The following is a 24,282-nucleotide window of genomic DNA, read 5'->3' as shown; positions in this document are numbered from 1 at the left end:
CTGCTCTTACAGAAAAAACTGTGCATGGAAGCAGCCTAGATCTGTTATCCATATATTCTACACTTATTTATTCACATATTTTAAAACCTTTTACTGCCTTCTCTGCAACATAAAGGCTCTTCTATTATTTCTGCAGCAAATAATTAGACTTTTAAAGAGAGAATTGTGGGATGTATTGGGATAAAGAGAAACACACATCTAAATACTTTAGGTTTTTCTTCAGACGAATCTTTTTCTGCATTTCCCTACAGTGTGGCCATGGATAGTAGAAAAAAATATTTATGCAAGAGAAGTCCTACTTTATCAATGTCTGTTATTCTTTGTTGTTTTCTTTCAATTTCTTTTTTAAGCTGAACTATCTCTTGGTGTTGTTGGAGTATGTCAAACTCTTTCTGATGAAGCTCTTCATTTGAATTATGTAGCTTGCTCTCCAAACTCTCAATCTATAAATGGGCACAAAATAATTTGTAAAAAAAAATCAATTTTAGAAGCTTAAAAAAATCTCTACAGCATAATTCCTCCTGAACATGAATAGCTGGTGAACTGCACATAGGGACTGTATTCAGATATTACAAAGCATGGTTTGTACTAACAATGTGCTGGGCATGTACTTATGGACCTCCTCCCCTAGCGATGGGACTGAAAACTTCCTGGTTTAGAATAAATGCAAGTTATCATGATGTCTAAATTGGATGCTTTAACAAACTGAGGCATGTTTCTTCTCTACCTGATTTAATCCTGGTTTATCGACAACAAAGAAATGTCAGTTTGTTAAAGTGCCCAATTCAGATGTCATGAGTAGTTGTGGGCTTGCTTCAAGAATGAAGACTTCTTAGATTAAAACGAAGGGAGGAGGGAAGGTGAGGAAGGACTTCCTGGCATGTTCTCATTACAAACCATGATTTCTGAATACAGTTGAGTTCTCTAATGCTATTATTAATCCTTCTATTCTTAAAGCAACACAGAGAGCAATCTCTAAGCATACCTACTCAGAATTTCTCAGGTCTATTCAATAGGGCTTACTCCCAGGAAAGTGCTCTTAGGTTTGCCCTCAAAGTGATATAGTTAATGGTAGTTCTAGAACACTCCCTTCTTTGCATTTTTTTTTTGCTCTCACACAGCTTCATTTGTTTCAGTCTTACTAAGGTCAAAGAATTTTGAACTATTAAAGTACCTGTTTATTACAGTCCCTGATCTGTAGCTCTGCTTTCTCCAAATTTCCTTCTAATCTAATGATTTTTTGTTCCATCTTTCCCCTGTGTTCACGAATTGTCATATCCAACTGTGTAACCTAAAAATGAGACATCAAAAAACAAAGACAATCTATTCAAAGCACAAAGTTAGAATCAATCATGACACTTTGCACCATTATCAGTTATACTGTGCTTATTATACTTAGTGAACAAATCAGTCTGGTAAAGTTCTAACCTGAGCTGCTCTTTGTTTCAACTCCCGATTCCTTTCTTTCAGTGCCTGGTCCATGTCAGTAAGTTCTTGCTTTTTATCCTCAATTTCATCCTTGCATTCCCTGTAATGATCGTTTAAAAACAAAAGTACAAGGTTCTTCTTGGTCAGGGAATCCAAATTATGTTTGTCACCCATCCTTCTATAGCTTGACCCTATCCATGTTTACTCAAATATAAGTCCTACTGAGTTTAGTGTGGCTTACTCTCTAGTAAGGCTTCAATCCTCTGCATGCTTACTTGGGAGTAAACCCCATCTGGCTCAGTGGAACTTTCTTGAAAGTTAACATGCATAAGAGTGGGCTGTTAAGGCCTTTCCCTTTGCTCATCATTTGCTTAACGCATAATTAGAATAGTTCCAACAATCCAAAACATAATAGTTGTTTAAAGTATGTAGGGAAATAGAGTGGATGAAACTAGACCAACAGGCCTGGAGAAAAATGTCCTTCTGCTTAATAGAGGCTTAATGTTTGGAAATGGGCAGTTGAAACTTTTGATGGCACAGAGCTAAATAACATAACATTTATCACCTGATAAATAACATCCTATTAACCCTCTATTAAACATACAGGACATTTTTCTTCCAGACAGTTGGCAACCCTAGATGAAACAAATGTCTGCCAGAAAGTCTCTATCTCAATATTTTTCTGAGGGGAAAAAATCACTGTTGTTTATTAAAGTTTCATTAATCAGTCATAAACATGGGTATGTATCTGTGGTCCCCTATTTGCCGTCCCGTGCTGGGGGAAGATTCAAGACCGCGCCACGTCCGGATACAAACGGGTCAATCACTCATATCCGCTGGGAATAAAAGGAGCCCTCACCTGCTCTTGACTCACTTGCCTTCATGTTGTCCCACCCTCTTTCCCTATATTTTGGCTGCTACTGTGTTCTTGCTTTTGTAATATTGTCACAACTTTTTGGCGGTGTTTGCATGGGGGTGGATCCAGTTGCAGGGGGGAGGGGAAGCCAGCTGGTGTGCCCCCTTTTCCCCACTCTGGGGATCCCAATAAGGGATACTGGGGGAAGCTGGGAACTGGGGATCCCAATAAGGGATACTGGGGGAAGCTGGGAAGTTTCCACACATTAAGCCTCTATTAAGCGGAAGGACATTTTTCTCCAGGCCTGTTGGTCTAGTTTCATCCACTCTATTTCCCTACATATGCCCAGCTCGGGGGCTGTCAGGGTGGCCTCCTGCCAAGTGGAAGGAGCCACACAGCAGGTTCAAATCCAAGTGGGTCCCACATACTGGTACTCCCCAGCAGGTGCGCTGGGAGTAGAAGATGCATCAGTCAGCAGGCGGGTTGGTGGTTGCCTTGGATGCAGCCCCTATGCTACGCCGATGCCCTTATGCTGTAACCAATAAAAGGTTGTGGCTGTTTTCATCCCACCAAGTTGTCTGTGTCTTCAATTGCATGCCAGGATCATGACTGCAAGCGGTCTGGGTCTCTATATTTCATGCTAGGGGTTGGGTGAGCTACGTACAGTGTAGCCAGCTCCAGTCACTCCCCCAGTTAAGTGCTGGGTCAGCAAACATGGAACGACCGCTAAAACTATATAATAATACTAGGAAATAAACAGTGTGTCACCAATTTATACTAAAGTTTCACAGGAACTCTGTAGTATAAAGGTTAAACAAATGATTCCTGTAAGAAGTGCATTTGGCTCCATCACAGTTCCTGCTTACAATTTTTCTGTTCCTGTGTGTGTGTGTGTGTGTGTGTGTGTGTGTGTGTGTGTGTGCTGTACTTGTGACAACTGCAGGACTCACTATCTCTATCACGTGCATCCTCTGTTCACTTTTCATGACCCAGAAAATATGAAAGATCCTGGTGGGACTTGTGACACTATTTCAGCTCAGCATAGTGAGAAGTTGGCAGAAAGTACTGAGAGAAGTACTGGGAGAAGGCTTTCTGGCCACCCTCATCCCACCTTGTTCAGGGCTTTTTCTCCAATAGAGACAAAAGATAGACAAGAGGGTGGAGCTTTCCACCCTAAACATGCTGGGGTCCTGTCAGGATGGGGCCTTGCATTCAACACCTCCCTCTTCCTGCAAAAGGAGATGGGTTGGAGAAGAAAAAGCTGAAGTGTTTGCTTCAGACTATGTAATTTTCTGTTAGATTCCACCCCCTTCCCCCGTTTACAAAATAAGAGCATTTCGTCTGCTGGAATATAAACAGAGAAATAATAAAGTATTTCAATATGTAGCCTCATTCTACCAGCTGTCAATACCAGTATGAGTTTGAAAGAAATACAAAAGCTACTTTGGAGCATCGATCCAGTTCAGTAGTAAGAGTTAATTTACCTTAGTTCCTCAGACAAATCTTGGATAGCCGCATACTTCTCCTCCAGAGACATCTGTGATTTTTGCAGGACTTCCCGAAGTTCCTCGAGCTGTTTCAAAGTGGCTTTTTGTTCCTCATTGGCATTTTGCAAGTTAGTCAGTAGGGCATCTCTTTCCTGTACAGCATCCTTTTGCTGCATCTCACTCTGAAGTAATTTCTCTTCTAATATTTTCACTTTCATACACAATGGAACATAGAAGGAATTTTCAGGAAAACCCCTCGTCACAGATACACCCTTTCCTCATGCACATCAGAGCACACAACATTTCTTGTACGTTCTGTGGTCAACTACTAGACTATGGAAGACATGCTAGAATACCAGAGTCCATTGACCATGTTCATCACATTCACTGCACTGCAATGCACACAAGGTGTACTTTGGGATATAATAATCTAAGGACGTCTTCTAATCCAGATAAAATGCTTCTAAGTAAACACTGAGCATATGTTCTTGACAAATAACTTTACCCTCTTATTGATATCTCAGACTCTGTGCACGAGCAAGGAAGACTTTCTATGAAGTACTAGGCCAGGAGAAACTGGCCTTGATGCAAGGTAATACCACAGCAGGAAGGAAGGGAGGTAACTGAAGTGCACAAGGGGAGGAAGGAGTGCCTGAGCCAAGGCTCAATCTTGTAGCATCAAACCACACTTTGGTGTTTTAAGTCTTACAGTGCCATCCTAAACTGAGTTACATCTTTCTAAGCCCGACGGGTTTAGAAACGGTAACTGTTAGTCTGTCATATCAAACAAACGCCCAGTGGCCACCATTTAGAATGTGCTTTGCAACTGTAATTTCTAAAAGTTCTCAAACTTCACCTATATCTAAGAGAACAATGATTAGCTATGGAAAGAGCAACTGTATGTTTGGATACAGAGTAGGGCTAAAAGCATACTGAAGCAAGACGTTTTAAGCAAAGCAATCCTCAACATGAAAGATAATCAGATAAGCTTCAGGCATATATGCTAGTCATATACATCAGACAACTGAAGTACTGCAGACCTATTTTATATTTGTATTTTTACAACAGTGAGGTAAAGCTAAGTCATATAATCTGCTAGAAACATCTGCCAAACATACTATGTTGAAATTAATAGGACTTTCACAGTACAAAAAAGTTCTGTTAAGGAACTACCTTGCTGTGCCTTTTTATGCAGTTCTGAATGTTTCTGCTCCAAAGCCTTTTCCAAATGGCTCAGCTGCATAGCTTTAGAGTGACTATCTCGCCTTAAGTGCACTAATTCTTTCTCCATGTCTATTAGCTCATCTTTGCACTGATCCATCTCTGTTTTGATTTGCCTAAACAGAATTGATAAGTATTAATAAGTCACTGAAATAACAGCATTCTGAATAAACATAACCCTTGGCAAAATACAATCTTCCACAGATCTACAGTGTATCATTTGATCTTTAGCAATTCAAAAATTGGTATGTCTAACCAAAAAATGGGTCTGGACCAGTAAGACACCCTCTAGCTATTCCAGTCTTTAGAATTAAGCACACATTAAATAACTTGCTTAAAAGTTTAATTCTGAAATCTTTCTTCAAAGAATACAACATTCAAGAAAAGACTCACAATTTTTAAAATCAACAATACACAATACAGATTTAAAGAACATAGTAAACTATAACCCACGAAATCAACGATGACAGATGTTTTGCCCGTTTTACTATATAACAATCTGGGGAAAGGTCACGCATTAAGTCAAGCAAAGGTTTTGTGATATAGATTACTAGAACATATATACCTTGGCATGTCAGCCTTGCTCGCCTTTAAACTTGGACCTAAATTTTCCAGCACCCAAGAAATATGCAAGATATTTAAATACCTTAACAGCCCATTCCTGAAAAAATGGGTTGACAGTCCTTGGGAGGCAGCGTGACCTCGCTGCCAGCGTAAGTGCGTGTAATTGCGCAATTGCACATACCCTGGCGGCGAGGTCCTGCCGGCGGGAGAGCGCTGCGGGGCCTCGCCCCTCTGCCGGTGCGGCCTCTCCGTGGTGCCGACAACGGCGTAGAGAGGCCATGCCGGCGCAGGGGGGAGTTCTGGGGGAAGGAGAAGCTGGTTAGGCGGCTTCCTATCCCGGTCCGGCAGGTTACGCCGGCGGGGGGAACAGTGGTGCTGCACCTGATATTTAGCAGGCGCAGCCTCGCTGTTTTCAATGGGGCTTTAGGCCCCATTGAAAACAAAAAAAGCTGTGAAATGGCTTTTTTTGTTCCCATTGTGTGCGCGAATCGGCTTAGGAAGAGGTGCAGCTGCGCCTCTTCCCCGCCAACTCCGCACGCCAACTTTTCAGGAATGGGCTGTCAGTATCCCAAAATATAAGAGAGCTTTTACTCTAGAATGTTTTAACATTTTGCCATCAGCAATTCTTGAAGATGCCCTATAAACACATCCCTTTAAATGACTGATTATATACCTGTGGCACACAGGTAATAGAGACCGTATCCCATAGGCCACTCTCTCACAATTATTATAAGAGAGTTGTCCTTGCAGAACGGGCCAGCCAGACGCCCTACATCACATTATCTTAGATTGTCGTTTACATGAAGAACCCCGTCAAAAATTTATATTACCCTTAATCAGCAAATGGATGGCCTCTTATAGAACATCCACTTGCCAATTCTTGCTGAACGACATTACAACTGATGTTACGGTGAAGGTGGCAGAGTTTTTGGCAGAAGTTGTTAAGGTTAAGATTCAAACTTAATTTTAATCTAGATACGTATTATCTGTTTATCTCTGACCTTGTGACCATCAATATTATGCCAATAAAGGTTATCTGATTCTATAGGAGAGTTAGGGAGGATATAATTGCTCAATTTTTGGCTGTAGTTCCAGGCCGTTCAGCAGAACAGCTAGTTACACTTCTTCATGCTGGGGATAAAGTACACATTACATGAATAAATGGCAACATTTTTCAGTGCAGCTATTGAGATAAGGCCTGGTGAAATAATTGTTAATCACATTTTAATAATTACTGTGTTCTGTATTTTAAAAGTCAGTTGACCGTATAACAAACTTCTTGTTGTTCTGTATTTTAAAAGTCAGTTGACCGTACAGCAAACTTTTTCTTGCTGAAGAACATATTAATAGAAAATTATTCCAGACATACCTGATTGTGCTGGTAAGTTCTGTCACTTTTTCTCTTTTCAAATCATTTTCCTCAGAGGCTAAATGGAACTTCTCATTTGCTTTTCTCAACTCTTCTTCTGAACTTTCCTTTTGCTTTTGGAGCTCTTGCTCTAGTTTTAATAACTATTTTAAAAGATTGCATTAATAACAGATTTAACATGCCATGCAGTCCAGTCTTAAGAATGGTTACTCATATAGTCAAATGTGGCTTACTCCCATATGACTGCAGCCTTTGGCTACTAAATACACTGGAACGTATGCAGTTTCTCACCTTTCACAATTATTGTTTTAGAAAGGTATACATATCAGAAGTCAAACATAAATGTCTAAAATGATACTTCTATGAAGATGTATTTATCTAAAAACTAAAGTTCTACAGTATGACACTGTACTTTCAAATATAATTTTAAATACAGGCATTGAGCATTTAATTCTCTAGTGAAAGAGCAACAAACTCATAGAACCATGAAGAACTACACTAGAAACCAGGGGCAGCCCATTCCTGAAGGGGAAGTTCGGAGCCACAAAGTAGCATGGATGCCGGCCCTGGGGCGCCATGCAACAGCGCGAGCCTCCTGCGCCCACACTGCCTCCCTGGCGGCATATGTCCAGCACGAGTGCTCGCGCCAGTGTCCTGGGAGGTGTTCCCAGGGCATTCCCAGGGGAGGACCTGCCTCTAGACAGCTTCCTAACCCCTTTCAGCTCCAAAACACACCATTTTGCAGGCGGCAAGATACGCCTGCAAAACTGTGGCACAGCTCCTTGGAACTCTATGGGGAGTTCCACACGTTTTTTCTGAAGAAATATATTTTAATGACCTTTTCAGCTTGTTGCGCTGACAGCAAGCTGCTCTGAAGGCGGCCCAGTTGCGCTGCCCCCGACAGCCAGCTAACCATCCCCACCCCCACATTCAGGAATGGGCTGTTAGTGTTGAGAAGTTTCATGACATTTAATGAGACAGCTTAAGGAATGTAGGCTGGCACATCTAACTCAAGCCCATTTTCATTTATACCAAAAGTATGAATGCAATTTAGTTCTATGTGACAGGCACAGTCCAGAAGCACCTCTGGAACCAGAGGGGCAACTCAACTGCTTAACTGTACGCAAATTAGCTACATCACAAAGAAAGTACCATTTCCATAGATCTACACACATTTTGTGCGCTACCTGACAAACTGCATATAGATAGGGATATAGTTCTGTGTGCCTAAGAAGGGTTTAGAATGTGCCTCTCAAATTGCCTCTTACGGCAACCACTTTTGAAACTAAGAAGTCTTTCACAAAAAAAGTGTATGACACCGTGTTAAAAATTCTAAGGCCTCATATCTACTTACAGCTGTTGTTTGGATCACAGCTAGTTTTTTTTTAGGATTAGGGTGAGGTAAATTATTTTTTTCCAAATATGCTATCAGCCCATTCCTGACCTGGGAGGGCAAACTGTCTTAGGAGGTTTGGAAGAGCCTGCGCCAGCGTCCTCACTGCTTACGCCGGCACCCAGGCTACTTGCACCGCTGCAACCGGCATGGATGCCGGCGTTGAAGCTTGGATGCTGGTCTCCCAGCACGGCCCCAGGACGCCAGCACAGCACTGCCCCAGCTTCCTGACGGTGCACTTCTGTGTGCTGTCATCCCGTCGGGTGTTCCCAGGCTGGTCCAAGGGAGGAGCTGCCTTTAGGCGGCCTCCTAAGCCCTTTCAGGCCGGGAACGCCCCCTTTACCCTTATCTCGAGAGGGGCATATCCACCTGGACCCAATGGAGCGGTTCCACGGGCCTCCAAGGTAAGGACAGAATTTTGGCTTCATTTGGGGTGGGGGCTGAATCCTCCTTTGGCGGCAGCGCGACAGCACTGCCTCCAGCCACCAGCGCAGCCCCTTCCCTCAAGAATGGGCTGTTAGAAACTAAAAGCATAACAAATATATTTTTTAAAATCACCACTGATATTCTGTAACTTAAACTCCAGTTACACCCTCCAAAGCTAGCCCATCGCGGTATCTCTGTCTTACTCTATGCTGACGACGTGGTTCTGCTTTCCAGGACCCCGGTGGGCCTTAAAAAAGCCACGTAGAGGCTATTGCAATACTGTTCTGTTGAACAACTAGACATTAATTTCTCAAAGACAAAAGTTATGGCCTTTGGCAAGCGCCCTAAAGTACGAACATGGAGTATTAATGACCACAAAATAGACCAGGTACTCAAGTTTAAATACTACTAAAGAGTAGTCTTACAAGCCTCTGGTTCTAGAAAAGCTCACAGCGATTACGCAGCAGAGAAAGGGCAAAAATCTGCCTTAAGCATCATTAAATTTTCAAGAATTAAGGGAGGACATTATTTTCCAGCCACTCTTAAGCTTTACCAAGCGAAAACACTAGCACAACTGACATATGGGACTTTACTTGGGCCACCTTCATCTACTTTGGTCCCACTGGAGCGGGTTCAATCTAAATTCTTGAGAGCAGCCTCCATTTACCTCGTTGCGTATCAAATGCTACTGCTAGACTGGAGGCAGGACTGGTGAGGGTGGAGGCAAGGGTCTGTACTGCTTCCATTATTCTTTGGCTCAGATTAAATCTTATCCCTCAAGGACTGCTTCCCCTGCTTCTACAGGATAAGTTCCAGTCAACATGGCTAAAGATGGTCCTTAATAAACTGGCCTGCCTGGGCCGTTCTCCACCTACCCTGTTAGCCATGGGCGTAGATCAAGCATCAAGTTTCTTGAAGCAAAGGGTAGAAGACATTGAACGCCAGACAGACCTTGGAAAATCACCATTTTTCCTAGTACCTGATAAATCTAGATACTTGGTCTCACCTGCAGCTTATTTTTATCATCTTGAGTCTATTAATTATAGGAAGGCCTTTACCCTTGCCAGATGCCAGGCCCTACCATCGGCTGTTATAGAAGGGAAATATAAGAAGATCCCTAGATCAGAGAGGTTATGTCCGTGTGGAACAGGGGACATTGAAACCACCAAACATGCACTGATATGTTGCCCATTCTACCAAGAAGTTAGATCAAAGCTTATTTCCCCCCTACTTGGTAAATTCCCTGATGAGTCAGTTGAGCTTTTGGCAAAGAAGCTCCTATTAGAAGACCCTCAGCTTACGCTCCAAACTGCCAAGTTCTGTGCTGTTGCTATTAAAATACGCAGAGCTTTATTAGAGAATGACTGTCAGAATATTTTACAATTTTATCAATTTTAATGTGATAATTTTAACCAGAGGTTGCTTTTATTGACCTTACACCTTTATATGCATGGGCAGTCTGTGATTCTGCAGTGCAAAACTATAGAGTCTGGAAATTTTTATGTGTTGGCACGTGATTGGTAGGTCGACCATATTAATAAATTTGACTGAACTTAAACTCTAGAGATCCTTTAAATAATTTTAACATTTGTCATAAAAATGCACCTGCTTTTGAAGTCTAGCTTGGCTGTCTTCTAGATCTCCATTTCTAATAGTTTCCTGATGTAACATTTGCTGCTGCTGCTGCAGTGTCTGCTGTAGAAGTAAATTTTGTTCGCTGGTTGCTTGAAGGTTGTCATTTTTAATCTTTATTTCTTTTTGCAGTCGTTGTACCTGAAATATATCAGCACGCTGTAATGATGTGGCAGTAAGAATCTGATATTTGTTCTCACTCTACATGATCTTCAGAGCAGCGCCTACTAAAATTCAACTACACACAATATGGTCTATGTTTTAATTTCTGCCCCAGTTTCAAATAACCATTGAGAAAGATCTATTTATAGTGACTGAATATCAGAGTGCATCCTGAGATTTTTATGCACTACTGGGTGGCACACTTTAACATCCTAAGCCACATTTAAGATCTCAGACCTGCTGTGTTAATACATCATCAAAAGTCTGTTCTTTCTTTACAATTCCTTTTAATAAAATATCTTACTATGCCAGTTCTCCCCATGACAAGAATTGCTTCCTTATGGACACAAATTCCAACACCTCCAAATGGGGAAACCCATAACTGCATCACACGAAGAATAAACTGCCCAGAAACATCCGGTTTACCTCTTCAGATTTCTTCATCAGCTGCTTCTCAAATGACTCTTTATTTTCTTCTAGCCGACTCAAATACAATGCTAGCTCTTCCTTACAGATATCTAATGCTGTCTGTAGCTGTCTGACCTAATTAGATAGGAGAGTAATTTAAAATGGGGAAACATTAGTGTAGTTGCTCTCCAACAAACACATTTGATTATATACATTAAACGTATAATGACATTTTCCACTTTGCAGGTACAAAGTCACCATATTGGCTTGAAACCTACCCACTTTTCTTCTACAGCAAGAGGGAAGAGGGGTTGTTTCTGGCCCCTGAAAAAGCAGTGCTGGGGAACTGTGGGACTCATGTGGACAAAAAGCCATTGAAGACAAGGCCGCGGTGAAGAAGAGGATAAGATCATTCCTCCTCTTTCTTGTACCAATGGAAGTCACCTGAATAAACAGCCTCATCACTGGTCTATTACCAGGGATGGACAACAGAGCAAATGTTCAATGGCTGCACTGAAGTCAGACTATCAGCAGCAGCACATCAGAGTGCTCCAGGGAATTGGAAGAACACATCCCAGTCAAAGCGCCCTTACTAACATAGCCATTTAAAGGAGAAAGAACGCTAGTATTGAAATGCTGGTTGTTTCCTCACTCTCCTCATACCCAAACACATTTTTCTGAATTTCTTGCTCCTTTTGGAACTTTTATCTTAAAGCAGGGGTGGGGAACCTCCGGCCTGTGGGCCGTTTAAGGCCCGCAACATCATTTGCTGCGGCCCGTGGACTCTTTCACAGAAGCCGCCGCCATTGCCACCGCTGGAGCGTGCACGGCCGGGTGGGTGAGTGGGAAAGCAGCGCGCTCCGGTGGGGTAGTGCGGGGGGTGGGCGTCTGTCAGCAACCAGCATGGCTACCGGGGCAGAACGGAAGCCAAGCGCCTGCACTCGACATGGCTGACGGCTTCTCCAGCACCCTCTGGGCCTGTGCAGGCTGAGTAGGTAGGTAGGAAGGAGCCCCCCCTCGGGGCAGGCAGGGTGAGCGGGGGGCTAAGGGGCCTGGGCAAGCGAGGCTGACAAACAAGCATGAAGAGAGGGGCGCTTCTCCACTCCACCTTCTCTCTTTTGTGCGCTGTTTCATTGGAGGTGCGCTCTGAAAGCAAACGTTTCAGAGACGTTAGAACGAGCAGAAGTGCGGGGGGGAAATAGGAAATCGAATCCAGCACGATCGCTTTTAAGGTGTTTTCCATACGTTTCCCAGCCTGGGTGCGATAAGCCTCTCTGTTGCTCAGCCAGGGCAGCCTTGGGGCAGTCTGGCTCTTGATAGTATGCAGCTAACACCTGTGCCCACTGTCAGGAGCCTGGGTGTGACCTTGGATGACTCCTTACTACTGTAACTTGCTCTACGTAGGGCTGCCTTTGAGGCTGACCCAGAAGCTCCAGCTGGTACAAAATGCTGCAGTGAGACTTCTTACGGGGACCTCGCAGCGGTCTCACATTACGCCAGTGCTTAAACAGCTGCACTGGCTCCAGCTGGAATACTGTGTCAGATTCAAGGTGCTGGTTATTACCTTTAAAGCCTTACATGGTCTGGGACCTTTGTATCTGCGGGACCGCTTCTCCTGGCACGCTCCCCGGAGGACTCTCCGTTCAGCTAATACCAATCTTCTGGTGGTCCCCAGCCTGAGGAATGTCCGGGTGGCCTTAATCAGGGCTTTTTCTGCCCTGGCCCCTGCCTGGTGGAATGGCCTCTCTAATGAGACCAGGGCCCTGCGGGACCTTAACGAGTTTTGCAAGACCTGTAATACAGAGCTATTCTCCAGGCCTATGGTTGAGGCCATAGGGTTCCCTATGGATAAATGCTGGTCTCCCTAACCCCCACTGTTGTTACATCTTTCCCTATATCAATCTGGGACTTATTCCATCTGCTAGTTGTAGCATTGTGTCTTACACTTTAGAGACGCCTTAGGTAATGTAGTATAACTGTTTTATACAACTTTTTATAGGGCTATTTTAAATGTTTTAATGGTTTTATTGATTTAACGGGATATTTATATTCTTTGTAAGCCGCTCTGAGCCTGGTTTCGACCGGGGAGAGGGGGCAGTAAGTTGAAATAATAAATAAATAAAATGGAGTTTGTTTGTGACAGGTACGAACACGGTTAATTACCAGGTTTGCATGCTCCCTCCCTTCCTCTCTTTATACAACGCACATAAAAGAGCCTTCAACTAATTCTAACTAGTCAAGACACCTGCATTCAGACATCACAACACATGGAGCTTTTCGTTCCTAGTATCTTGGATTCTTAACCAAACAAAGCTTAGTTTTTTAGGGCACCAATGTCTGGACTTCACAACTCATTGAGCATGATTGAGTTTTCAATCCCATCACACTGCAAAGGGAGGGAGAGTGTGCAAGCATGGGAAATTAGCTTGGCTCGTGAGTGTTGTGAAAAAAATTCGTTTGTTTGTAACATCTGAATTACATCTAAGATTTAAGTAGGTGTAACTGCATTTCCTCACCTCTTGATTCTCCTTTTACTCTCTTCCTACCCTTCCTTTGCCCCTTTCCCACACAGTAAAAATTTAGTGGAATATTTCCACTGAACTTATCCAACCCCATATAAGTTACAACATATACAGCATGGTAAAGTCATAATCCATCTAAATTGTAAGTAATACTTAGAAATACAAAGAATTCTTCTTTATAAATTTAAATAACTCGTGTTTATAACCTTGTCACGTGAAGAAAAAAATGTTTCAGGGATTTATTCTTCATTTCTTCTCTTTCAAAATAAAAAGAACCAGAAGGATTAATAGTAACAAGGCCTTCCAATGTAATCAACATCATATTTTGTCCAGATAGGATAAAAAAAAAAACAACATCCTGCAGATCATGAGAAACTGTAAAAGTGCTATTTACCTTTATTGTTTCCTCGGTTAGCTGGCCCCGTAATATCTTTAATGTTTCATTGTTAATGAAGTTCTGGTTTTCCATGGCCTATTTGCATCAGAATTAACAGAATTTTTTAAATTTTATTGCTCAGGTTTCACAGTTTACTTCTTAACCCACCAAGAAAAAAAATATTAGCTCTATCTTTTCTAGCATCTTCTGCTTAAGGTTGACTACCACCAAACTGTTCAATCCTTTTCTGTTTTTATATAAAAGAAAATCCTAGAAATACCCTACTCAGAAGTTCTTGATCTTAGCTAAAGACCAAGAGTAGTTGCAGTGGTTTGTGTTGTAATGAGAATGTTGGACTAGGACTGAGGAGATCTGGGCTCAAATCTACGCTCAGCCATGAAGCTCATTGAGTGACCTTGGGCCAGCAACTGTCTCAGTCAACCTTACCTCACAGGAGTATTTCCAAGGATAAAAAGGGGAACTCTGTAAGCTACCTCAGCTCTTTAAAGATGGTATAAAAACAAACCAAGCAAGCAAGGTTAATTTTAAAAATCTAAAAACCCTAGATCAGCACAATCATGTTCTTACCTCTTGCAGGGCCTTTCTCTAGGCAATTTATGCTTGGTAATTAACAGTGAGAGTTCCAGGCTGAAGTGCCCCACATATTTTTTTGAGTTTTTTACGCTGAACCATCATTCAGGAAGTGACTGCGAAGCCGGTGCATACCTACTTCGCATTTCTTAAGAGCCCCTTTATCGCGACCTTTTGTGTTTGCTCCACCCCCACACCGAAGAATCCCCTCAAGGAACCATGTAAAATGACAGCTGCACATTAGCTATGCAACAGCGGTTGGCTAATGGAATGAACAAAGGAGTAGGCGAGTGGGGGGTGGAATTTCTTCTTTTGTGTCGGGACTGTGAATAATCATTTTAAAGGTCACATTTTTAAAAAGAGCTTTGAGCGAGCATCAAAATTGATCCTGCATAAATGGCCTTTCTCTTTCTTCAAATATCCGTATTTAAGCTTCCCATTGTTCACAGAGGCCATTTATGCAGGGTCAATTTTGATGCTTGCTCACAGCACTTCTTTTAAATGCAACCTTTTAAATGCCTATTCATGGTCCCGGTGCAAAAGGAGAAATTCCACCACCCCCCACTCACCTGCTCCTTCGTTCCTGTTTGCATAGCCATTAGCAATCGCCGTGTGCATAGCTAATGTGTGGCTGTAATTTTGCATGGTTCCTTGAGGGGATTCTTCGCAGCGGGGGTGGAGCAAACACAAAAGGTCATGTTAAAGGGGCTCTTAAGAAATGCGAAGCAGGTATGCGCCGGCTTCGCAGTCACTTCCTGAATGGCGGTTCAGAGTGAAAAACTAAAAAAAATATATGCAGGGCAATTCAACCTGGAATGCGCTGCTAATTACCAAGCATAAATGGGCATTGTTTTATTCCTTGTAAGTCTGTGTTACTTGCTAATTGGCAGTACCCAATCCAAGCCCAGCAGTTCTCAGTTAGCCTATTACGACATAGGGGTTGGTGTGTCTCTAAGTACTTATTTAAACACTGAGTAGGATCCAAACAGCAGTTTAAGATCAATCAAGGACCTTGTTCTACCCTACTCAGATTTTTAAGTTTTTGATTTTTCATCCCCATGCCATATCAGAAACAGGCTATGAAAGTCCCACACAGTTTCAAAAACAGACTTGCCTGCAACATGGAAACCTTCTTTTAAAGAAACACAATTTGAAAGTTCCCTTCAACTCACAGAACTAATTTAATAGTTCTTTGGACTGTGGATATCTTGGACAAAATGTGGCTTTGTAATTAAAAGACAGGTTCAGATCCAGTGGAGGCCATTTCCATCAGCAGAATAGGACTTTCTTGACTTCCCCATCTCACTGCAACCCAACGGAATCCCAAAATTGTTGCTCCTGGGGGACATGGGACCCCTCCCCATGAACAGCAAAAGGGACAAATCTGCAGTAGAAGACTCAGAAAAATCTATTGGTAGAAACCTATTGCTGGACCCAACCCACAGTCCAGATGTATTTATTCCACATAGCAATTTCCTGAATGACTTGTTGGGATTCCCTCCCCCACACTGATTCACCTTCAGCAATTCCCCTAGCAAGCAAACACAATCCTAGGAAGAAATAATGGGGGAAGAAACCCCTCTGCAAACAGTCTGACAGGAAAGAATAAATACTACCTCTTTGCTGTCTAGTAACTGTCGGTCCAGTGATTCAAGCTGGCATTGTTTACACATAATATCTTGGTGTAAAATGGACACTGTCTTCTCTTCTTCCTGGAATTGCTGGGTTTTGGTCTCTAGTTGACTCTGAAGCTACATTAAAAGAATTCTTTATTTCCCTACAACATATCTTGCAGATATTTGAACATGGCAGACAATTTTGTCAGCATTATTTATCTCCAACAACGGTATATGGTATCATTTACACCAGGGATGGGGAATGTCAGGCCCGCGGGCCGTTTACGGCCCCCGAGACCATTTTCGGTGGCCCTCGGGAGCTCCAGGGCCCTGCCACAGAAACGCAGCGCAGCATGGCCCTCCCTGCCCCTTTAAACCCCCTCTCGCTGACTGTCAACTGTTAATTGGCGAGGGGAGAAAGACGCTTCCCCCAAGGGAAGGCGAAGCATTCCTGCACGCCGTGGCACAGCAGTTTAAATTTCTCTCGCCACTGAGGGAGGGGGGAAGAAGAGGAAAAAGCCAGCCACTCCCAGCGGTGGAGCATGCGCGTGGGAGCCGATCAGGTGGAGGACTTTTGTGGCCTGGGGGGGGTGGAGGTGGGAAGGCTGAAGCCCGGTCACATGGAGCCGGCTGTGTGTGTGTGTGTGTGTGTGTGTGTGTGTGTGAGAGAGAGAGAGAGAGAGAGAAGGCTTTTCTCTCTTTTCTTCCTTTTTCTGTCACTCTCTCTCCTATTCTTTCCCTCCTCTTTTTCTGTCTTTCTTTCTCCCCCCTCTCTTTCTCTATTTTTCTCTCCTTCCCTTTCTTTCCTTCTTTCCCTTCCTTCCTTCTGTCCTTCTTTCCTTCCTTCTGTCCTTCTTTCCTTCCTTCTTTCCTTGCTTCCTTCCTTCTTTCCTTCCTTCTTTCTTTCTTTCTTTCCTTCCTTCCTTCCCTGCAGATCGACCGAAGGCTGCAAGCTGCGCCCCCTGGCACCTCGGTTGCCTGGGCCCACCGCTGGCTGCCCTCCCACCTGGGAGGAGGGGGAAGATCTGGGGGAGCAGAGGCACCCTCCAAGCCTTCTCTGCATAGCCTCCCCTAGGGTTGCTAACCTCCAGTTGGTGGCTGGAGAGCTCCTGCTATTACAACTGATCTCCAGCCAATAGAGATCAGTTCCCCTGGAGAAAATGGCCACTTTGGCCATTGGGCTCTATGGCTATGCAGTCTTCCTCCCCAAACCCCGCCCACCCCAAAACCTCTCGCCAGTGGTGAAAAGGACCTAGCAACCCTAGCTTCTCTCCCCCCTCACCAGGAGATGGCCCCCGAATGATGTTACAAATATGCAAATAGCCCTTGGCAGAAAAAAGGTTGCCCACCCCTGATTTATACCAATGTCATCAACAGTATTTTATGTTTCAGAAGTGGATAAGAAGTTTTAGAATAAAAATGTTGAGCCCTTCAAAAAAGTATGAGAACACAGCAATTACAAATGGCACTATCTTAGAAAAACACAGTTGGGTGTGCATTCGGATATGCCAAACGGAAAAAGAAGAGTCAAATGGAGTCAATGGAGTCAAAAAGGCAAATCGAAAAAAAGCCATTTTTTTCAGATTGTTAAGGTCCATTTTACCCTAAGGGAATATTTGCAGGGCTCTGGGGAGGCTATGTTTTGAGGCAGAGGCACATTATTTGCAGCGTAACTTCAGGTGACTCTTCTTAGAAGAACACCCAAGTTTGGTGAAGATTGGGTCAGGGGATCCAATTTTATGGGGCCCCAAATGGAGAAAAAAATGCAGGCCCATAAAATTGGATCCCTTAACTGAATTTTCACTAATCTTGGGGGTTCGTGTAAGGAGAGTCACCAGCAGCTATGATGCAAATTTGGTGCTCCATCTTGAAAAACAGCCCTCCACAGCCCCGCATAGATCCCCCATTGACGTAACATTGAGCTATGTCAGAGCGGAGAATCATGGAGAGAAAATTTTCCCAGCCTAAGGAAACTATTGGGAAATCTTTGTAGGACTAGGGGAAGGTTGAGGTAGAGGCACAAAATTTGCAGCAAAGCTGATGGTGACTGTCTTTACAAGAACCCCCAAGTTTGGTGAAGACTGGGTTAAGGGGGTCCAATTTTATGGGGGCCCTTTTTTTTCTCCATTGGAAACAATGGAGGATGAATGGGGCACGCTCTTTGGAAGCCCATAAAATTTGACTTCCTGACCCAATCTTTACCAAACCTCTAAGGACAGTCACCTGAAGCTACACTGCAAATTTGGTGGCTCTATCTTTAAAAACCACTCCCCAGAGCCCCACAAAGATTTTCCATTGGGTTTAACAGACCCCAAAATTTTCAGATATTTGGGGGGGGGGGAACATATCGGTAAGGGGATTCAGCTTTTTTGGATTTTCTGAAAAATCTAACCTGAATCTGAAAAATACTGAAAGTTTTTTGGTGCACACCCCTAAAAAAGAGTGAATTTTCCTGACCAAGGATTAGTGCTAGCAGACCTCTCCCTAAATCTAGTGTTCAACACTTTGAAGAGAGGCAAAGTTCTATTTGGGAGTCTCACTTTGTTAGGATTCTTCTCAGAACCAGAGAAGAGGTAAATGGTAGTTGACCAACCTTTCAAACACTGGCTGGGATCCAGTGCAGTGTTTCTACAGACAAAAGGATTTTTGCCTCCCATGACTTTCTTGCATCCCCCTCCTGATACAGCCTAAAATGCCCCCCCACAATCATATCACCTCACTCACTGTTCACTGCTAACCCTTCTATTACCCACCTCTAGCGCTCCCCCCCCCAGTGCTGTTTCAGGCATAGGAAATTAACATTACAGCAATACGTAGCTTTAAAAGACCACAAGAAGCAACTAGTGCAAGACTGATAAGCACTCTGTTACTTTTTTCCTCAGCACTGGAATGTGGACTGCATATTAAAGTCATTTGTACCCCTCAACTCTCAGCCAGCATGGCTTCCAATACAGAACACCATTACAATATAGTACAGTTAATAAATAAAAGTGGATTACTGAAACAAAAATAATCAATATTAATATTCATAACAGAAACAAAACAATGCAAGAAAAAATCTTACTAATTCAATCTGTTTTTCCATTTCTTTGTGTTGCTCAAGATGAATTAGCTTTGTTTTTTCTAGTGTTCTAATGAACTGCTCACGTTCCTCAGCAATGATTCTTTCCAAATCGTGAAGCTCGGAACGTACTTCCTAGGAAACAACCACATGCTTGACATGTACACATTAACATCTAGCAGGAAAAAAGTATGGATCTTCACTCCAGGTATTCTCTCTTAATTCCATTTCCTACATATCTAGAAGCTGAAGAAGGACAAATAAAATGCTGCTCTTTGGAACACAGATTTATATCATATCAAATTATATGCAAAAATGTAAGAGACAGCTGTTTAAAATGCCAAAACTTGTTAACAATGTCACAACTAGGAACACATCTCCCTCCACCCCAGATGTTTTAATCAGATAGCAAGAGTTTTACCATTAGGTTTTGTTCCAGCTCAGTATTTCTTGAGGCAGCAGTTGTATATGCAACTGTCTTGTCTTCCAACTGTTTTTCAAGAGCTGAAATCTTAGAAGATTTCCTTGTTGCCTATAAAAATATTATATACATAAAATTTGAATCCAGGAGACAAAAAGAATAAGGACATTTATTGAATGAATAAAGGCCCTTGTTGAATATGATTGCAAAAACATCACTTGAACCACCTGGACAATGCCTATGACGTCAGTAAGCAATGTTGTTTCTCCTGTTCACAATTTTTTAATGTATTTGCTGAAAGTGAATAGCTAACATTACCCTTCCACAAAAGGGGGGGAAGTGGCAAACATTTTCAATCCCTCCTCCTTCTCCCAGTAATGCTACCATTTAACGCCACAACTCTGATTTCTTGTTATCTAAAATGAGCAGACAGCATGGTTGCCAGGCTCCTGTCGGGGGTGAGGGATCCCCTGCTTTGGATCCCTCCCCCCGGCCCTGTTCAGCCAGCTAGCAGGAGACTTACCAGTGGTAAATTTAGGACTTGGCCTGGTCACCGTGATGACTTCACTTCCAGAAGTGATGTTATCATGCCATCGACATTGTAGGAGATGCTCTGGTATTTGGGCAAAACTCTATGGTAAAAACAGCTTCTACTATAGAGTTTTTGCCCAAATACCAGAGCATCTCTCATGACGCCGGTCATGTGACATCACTTCTAGACTTAGCAGCTACAGAGGGAGGTTGATGCCAACACAGTGACATCACTTCTAGAAGTGATGTCACTGCGTTGGCATTAACCTCCCTCTGTAGCTGCTAAGTCCCTCCCATTCCCTGCTGGTTGCCGGGGGGACCTGGCAACCCTAGCAGACAGCTATCCTGCTTACAGCACTGATTATTTCTTCCTGCCTCTCCCACCATTATATGGAGGACAGGACACAGTGTTACTGTAATAGTTTAGAGCTTTTGGAACCATGCCTCAAATGAGTGGGGTCTTTCCCAGCTGATTGGCAACTGGTCTAAAATGCATTTGTGTTTTAGAAGTTATATTTCAGAAGCTATATTTATGCAATTAGTCTATTAAACTAGTTAGCTCCTGAGAAAACAGGCTTCTTTCGTTCTACTTACTTCTCGTTCTGTTTTAGTAGATTGTGTCGCTTTCTCCAATAGTTCTTCCTGTATTGCTTGAAATTGACCGGTTCGCTGGACCATGTCAGCCTTCAAAGAAGAATTCTCTTCTTCAGATTTTTCCAGCTTGGCATGCAACTCTTTTAGATGTCTCACTAATTTTTGCTTTTCTTTTTCAAACTTATTATTGATCAGTTCCAATTGCTGGCATTTTCTCACTTCACAAAAGAAGCACAATTGTCTGAACTTACTGATTATAAACAGCTGTGTAAAGACATCTTTTAAAGCAATAGTTTGCAGTGATATCTTTGCTATAAATTAAAAGTATGCTACATTTCCACCTCTGTACCTGTTGGATCTCCAGTCAGTTTTACCGGTTCAACTTCCGGGATGTGCAATCCACTGTATTCTTGTCCTTCACTTTCATCAAAGAAGTCTTGCGCCACCTTATTGGTCATAATTTTCTGAATCTCTGCATCTTTCATTTGCAGTTTTAGTCTACAGGGAAAAAATGGGTGACAAAGCTGTTTCTTTGTTGATCAAAATAAAAATAATGTACAGTAGCTTAAATACAATACCTTAGCTCTTCTATCAAGGATCTACTTATATCACAGCAAGCAGCACATGATGCTCCTTTAGAATGATGTTCGCCACCATCTGATTCAAACTGTAGGTTAAAGGGGAAAAAATGTTCATGCAAACAATGGAGATTCTCAATCTTTTTGGAACACTAGCCCTTCCTCCCCATCATACTGCAAACTGCTTTTCAATAATGGAAAGCCTTAGAATTCAAAAGCAGCATACAATGTGGTGTGCAAGATCTACCATAGCAAAAAAAGAGAGAAATAAACACTATGTGCATACAATCCCTCTGCATGTATAAGTGGCCTTCTTTACATCATGGTATTTCTTTGCATCATGGAGAGCCAGCGGGTGTAGTGGTTAAGAGTGGCAGACTCTAATCTGGAGAACTGGGTTTGATTCCATGCTCCTACTCATGCAGCCTGCTGGGTGACCTTGGACTAGTCACAATTCTCTCAGAACTCTCTCAGCCTCACCTACCTCACAAGGTGCCTGTTGTGAGGGGAAAAGGGAAGGTGATTGTAAGCCACTTTGAGACTCCTTATGGTAGAGAAAAGTGGGGTATAAAAACCAACTCTTCTTATTTGATTTTCCAATTACCGTATTTTTCGCTCCATAAGACGCACTTTTTTCCTCCTCAGAAGTGAGGGGAAATGTCTGTGCGTCTTATGGAGTGAATGTGCGCACAGAGCCAGCTGGGCGCGCTGGAATGACGCGAGCCGGCTCTGTGCGCCCCGTTGCAGCGCGCCCAGCCGGCTCTGTGCGCCCCGCCTGCCTCCCAGCTGGCCGTCGGGGCGGGGAAAGCCGGCTCGCATAATTCCAGCGCGCCCAGCCGGCTCTGTGCGCCCCGCCCGCCTCCCAGCGCGCCCGTCCTGACGCGCACGCGCCTAGCCGGCATTCGCTCCATAAGACAAGTTTTTAGAGGAGGAAAACAAGATTTTTTCTTGTTTTCCTCCTCTAAAAACTAGGTGTGTCTTATGGAGTGGTGCATCCTATGGAGCGAAAAATACGGTACTAGCTTCTGAACGTACACCTATACAAAATATCAGTAATCAAATCTGTATGGTATGATGAAGGGCACAAAGCTAAGCAAAAAAACAAAGTGGGAAGGGAATTTCTCCACTAAGGCTAGCCTTTGGGAGAGGGTCAGGGGTAAGAGTAATTCAGCATCAGTGTTTAAAGCATCACCAGCAACCCTCGCTGTGGATATCTGGGAGAAGAAAATGGGTTACTTTCTTCAGTCTGGTCATTGTCCAATTACTCCCCGGCACATGTAACCAGTGAAAAACATGGCTGCATACCCATTTCTCCTTGGAAAACATTTCCAAGTATGAATTTAATAATGTTTGGGGGAAAAAATAACAACTTTTAAAAATTATTCCCAGACTTTTTTTCTTTTTGTACCTATAAAATGGGTTCAGTTTTTTTCAAATACCTATGTATTATGGCAAACAGACAGCAAACCAAATGAATGTATTTTTGACAAATCTGAGGACATCGTATACAGTAAAAAAGAACAGAAGGGACTCATGTCAGTCACATATAGAATCATAAAAATATAGAGTTGGAAGGGACCTCCAAGGTAATCTAGTCCAACCCCCTGCACAATGCAGGGCTGTTTATCTCGTTTTGGAAACACTGAAATGAAATTTTTGTACAGAAATGGCAACAAATGGTTGGTGAAGCCATTACTGAAAAAGAATGGCAAACTGTTTTCTCCTCTCCTGCTGCTACAGTAATATGCATGAGAGACATTTCTTATGGAAATGTTTCATATTATAGGGATTATCATCCCTTTAGATCCCAGGGCAGTACTACTGGAACTAGTTAATACATATAGTCCATATAGTGTTTTAGCCTAGAGTGCTAGTTACGCAGTTATGGTCAATACATTGTACGTTTAATCTACCAAGAGTGCAAATATTTTATAGAAGCTACTGTACCTCATTAGGGGAACTTTGGGAGGACTGGAAAGCAGCATTTTCTAAAATACTCTTTTCAGTTCTTAAATTCTCAATTTCTTGATGACATAACTTAAGATAATCATTTTGTTGGGCAATAAAAACTTTTAACTCAGTGTTTCCTTTTATTAGTGTATTTTTTGCTTCAACGACTGCATTTTGCTCCTGAAGTCTACTTTCCAGCATGACAATCTTCTTCTGGGAATGTGTTAGAAGTGATTCAAGTTCAGAGGTTTTGGCTTCAACGCTTTTTAGGGTCTCTTTTCCAAAACAATTCTCTTCAACTAATTTTCTAAACAAATTACAAACAAAAACAAAAGTTCAAGGCAAAAACTTCAAGTCTGAATATCCCCCCAATAAGTATTCATGACAAGGAATCTATGCAATAGCAGCTTACTACTTTATTAACAATACAATCCTAAACAGAGTAGCATCCTTCTAAGACCACTGACTTCAAATGATTTAGAAGGGCGAAACTCTGCTTAGGATTGCAGTGTTATCATTCTAACTTTCAGTTTTGCTCTGACCAACAACTAGATTATCCATCTAGAGGTAACAGTCTCAAGAAGTAAGGAACATGCCATCTTTTACCCAATCTTTTTTGTCCAATAATAGAAATGTTATTAAAATCACACAAATATAAATGATACTTTTAACAGCTATTTAATCAAATCAAGAGGGTTAAGTACTAGTGCAAAATCTTAATGTACATTGGAAGTACATTCATTCCACACTCAGGGTGGATAAAGCAACAACAATAACAAAAGGACCCCAAGCTGTGGAGAAAGTTAACACACTTTAAATCTGACTGCTATAGGAAAAAGTAGTCATCTGATTGCTCCATCATACAGTCCGATAGACTTTTGTGAGGCCATGAATAACTTTGTATGCCTAAAAGGCAACCATATTACAGATTACTGAACAGCAGAAGTACAGTGTGCATGAAACTGTTCACACAATAATGTGAATCAACCGTCCACCCGAGGTCACAGGGATTCATGATCCAAATTTCAAAACTGCAAAAATAATCTCAGAGCAGTTTTTCTACATGAAGAATTAAGTTAGAACACAAACATTTTAC

At 42.5% G+C, this 24,282-nt stretch overlaps 1 protein-coding gene across 1 annotated transcript in view; it reads right to left on the bottom strand.

Annotated features, from left to right (window-relative positions):
* Nucleotides 1-24,282, bottom strand: part of CCDC18 (coiled-coil domain containing 18) — a 205,264-nt gene that overhangs the window by 168,771 nt on the left and 12,211 nt on the right. The window contains exons 8-23 of the mRNA XM_056844003.1: nucleotides 23,184-23,493; nucleotides 21,237-21,325; nucleotides 21,008-21,156; nucleotides 20,659-20,876; nucleotides 19,534-19,644; nucleotides 19,116-19,247; nucleotides 16,052-16,186; nucleotides 13,863-13,940; nucleotides 10,965-11,081; nucleotides 10,350-10,517; nucleotides 6,926-7,068; nucleotides 4,945-5,108; nucleotides 3,769-3,982; nucleotides 1,429-1,528; nucleotides 1,175-1,291; nucleotides 300-443 (exon numbers count right to left, since the gene is read on the bottom strand). Of these exons, the coding sequence (XP_056699981.1) occupies nucleotides 300-443; nucleotides 1,175-1,291; nucleotides 1,429-1,528; nucleotides 3,769-3,982; nucleotides 4,945-5,108; nucleotides 6,926-7,068; nucleotides 10,350-10,517; nucleotides 10,965-11,081; nucleotides 13,863-13,940; nucleotides 16,052-16,186; nucleotides 19,116-19,247; nucleotides 19,534-19,644; nucleotides 20,659-20,876; nucleotides 21,008-21,156; nucleotides 21,237-21,325; nucleotides 23,184-23,493 (2,389 nt within the window). The remainder of the gene's footprint in view (nucleotides 1-299; nucleotides 444-1,174; nucleotides 1,292-1,428; nucleotides 1,529-3,768; nucleotides 3,983-4,944; nucleotides 5,109-6,925; nucleotides 7,069-10,349; nucleotides 10,518-10,964; nucleotides 11,082-13,862; nucleotides 13,941-16,051; nucleotides 16,187-19,115; nucleotides 19,248-19,533; nucleotides 19,645-20,658; nucleotides 20,877-21,007; nucleotides 21,157-21,236; nucleotides 21,326-23,183; nucleotides 23,494-24,282) is intronic.

Source organism: Euleptes europaea, chromosome 2, assembly GCF_029931775.1.
Source record: "Euleptes europaea isolate rEulEur1 chromosome 2, rEulEur1.hap1, whole genome shotgun sequence".
NCBI classification, from domain to species: Eukaryota; Metazoa; Chordata; class Lepidosauria; order Squamata; family Sphaerodactylidae; genus Euleptes; species Euleptes europaea.
This window is presented reverse-complemented; position numbering and strand designations above follow the sequence as displayed.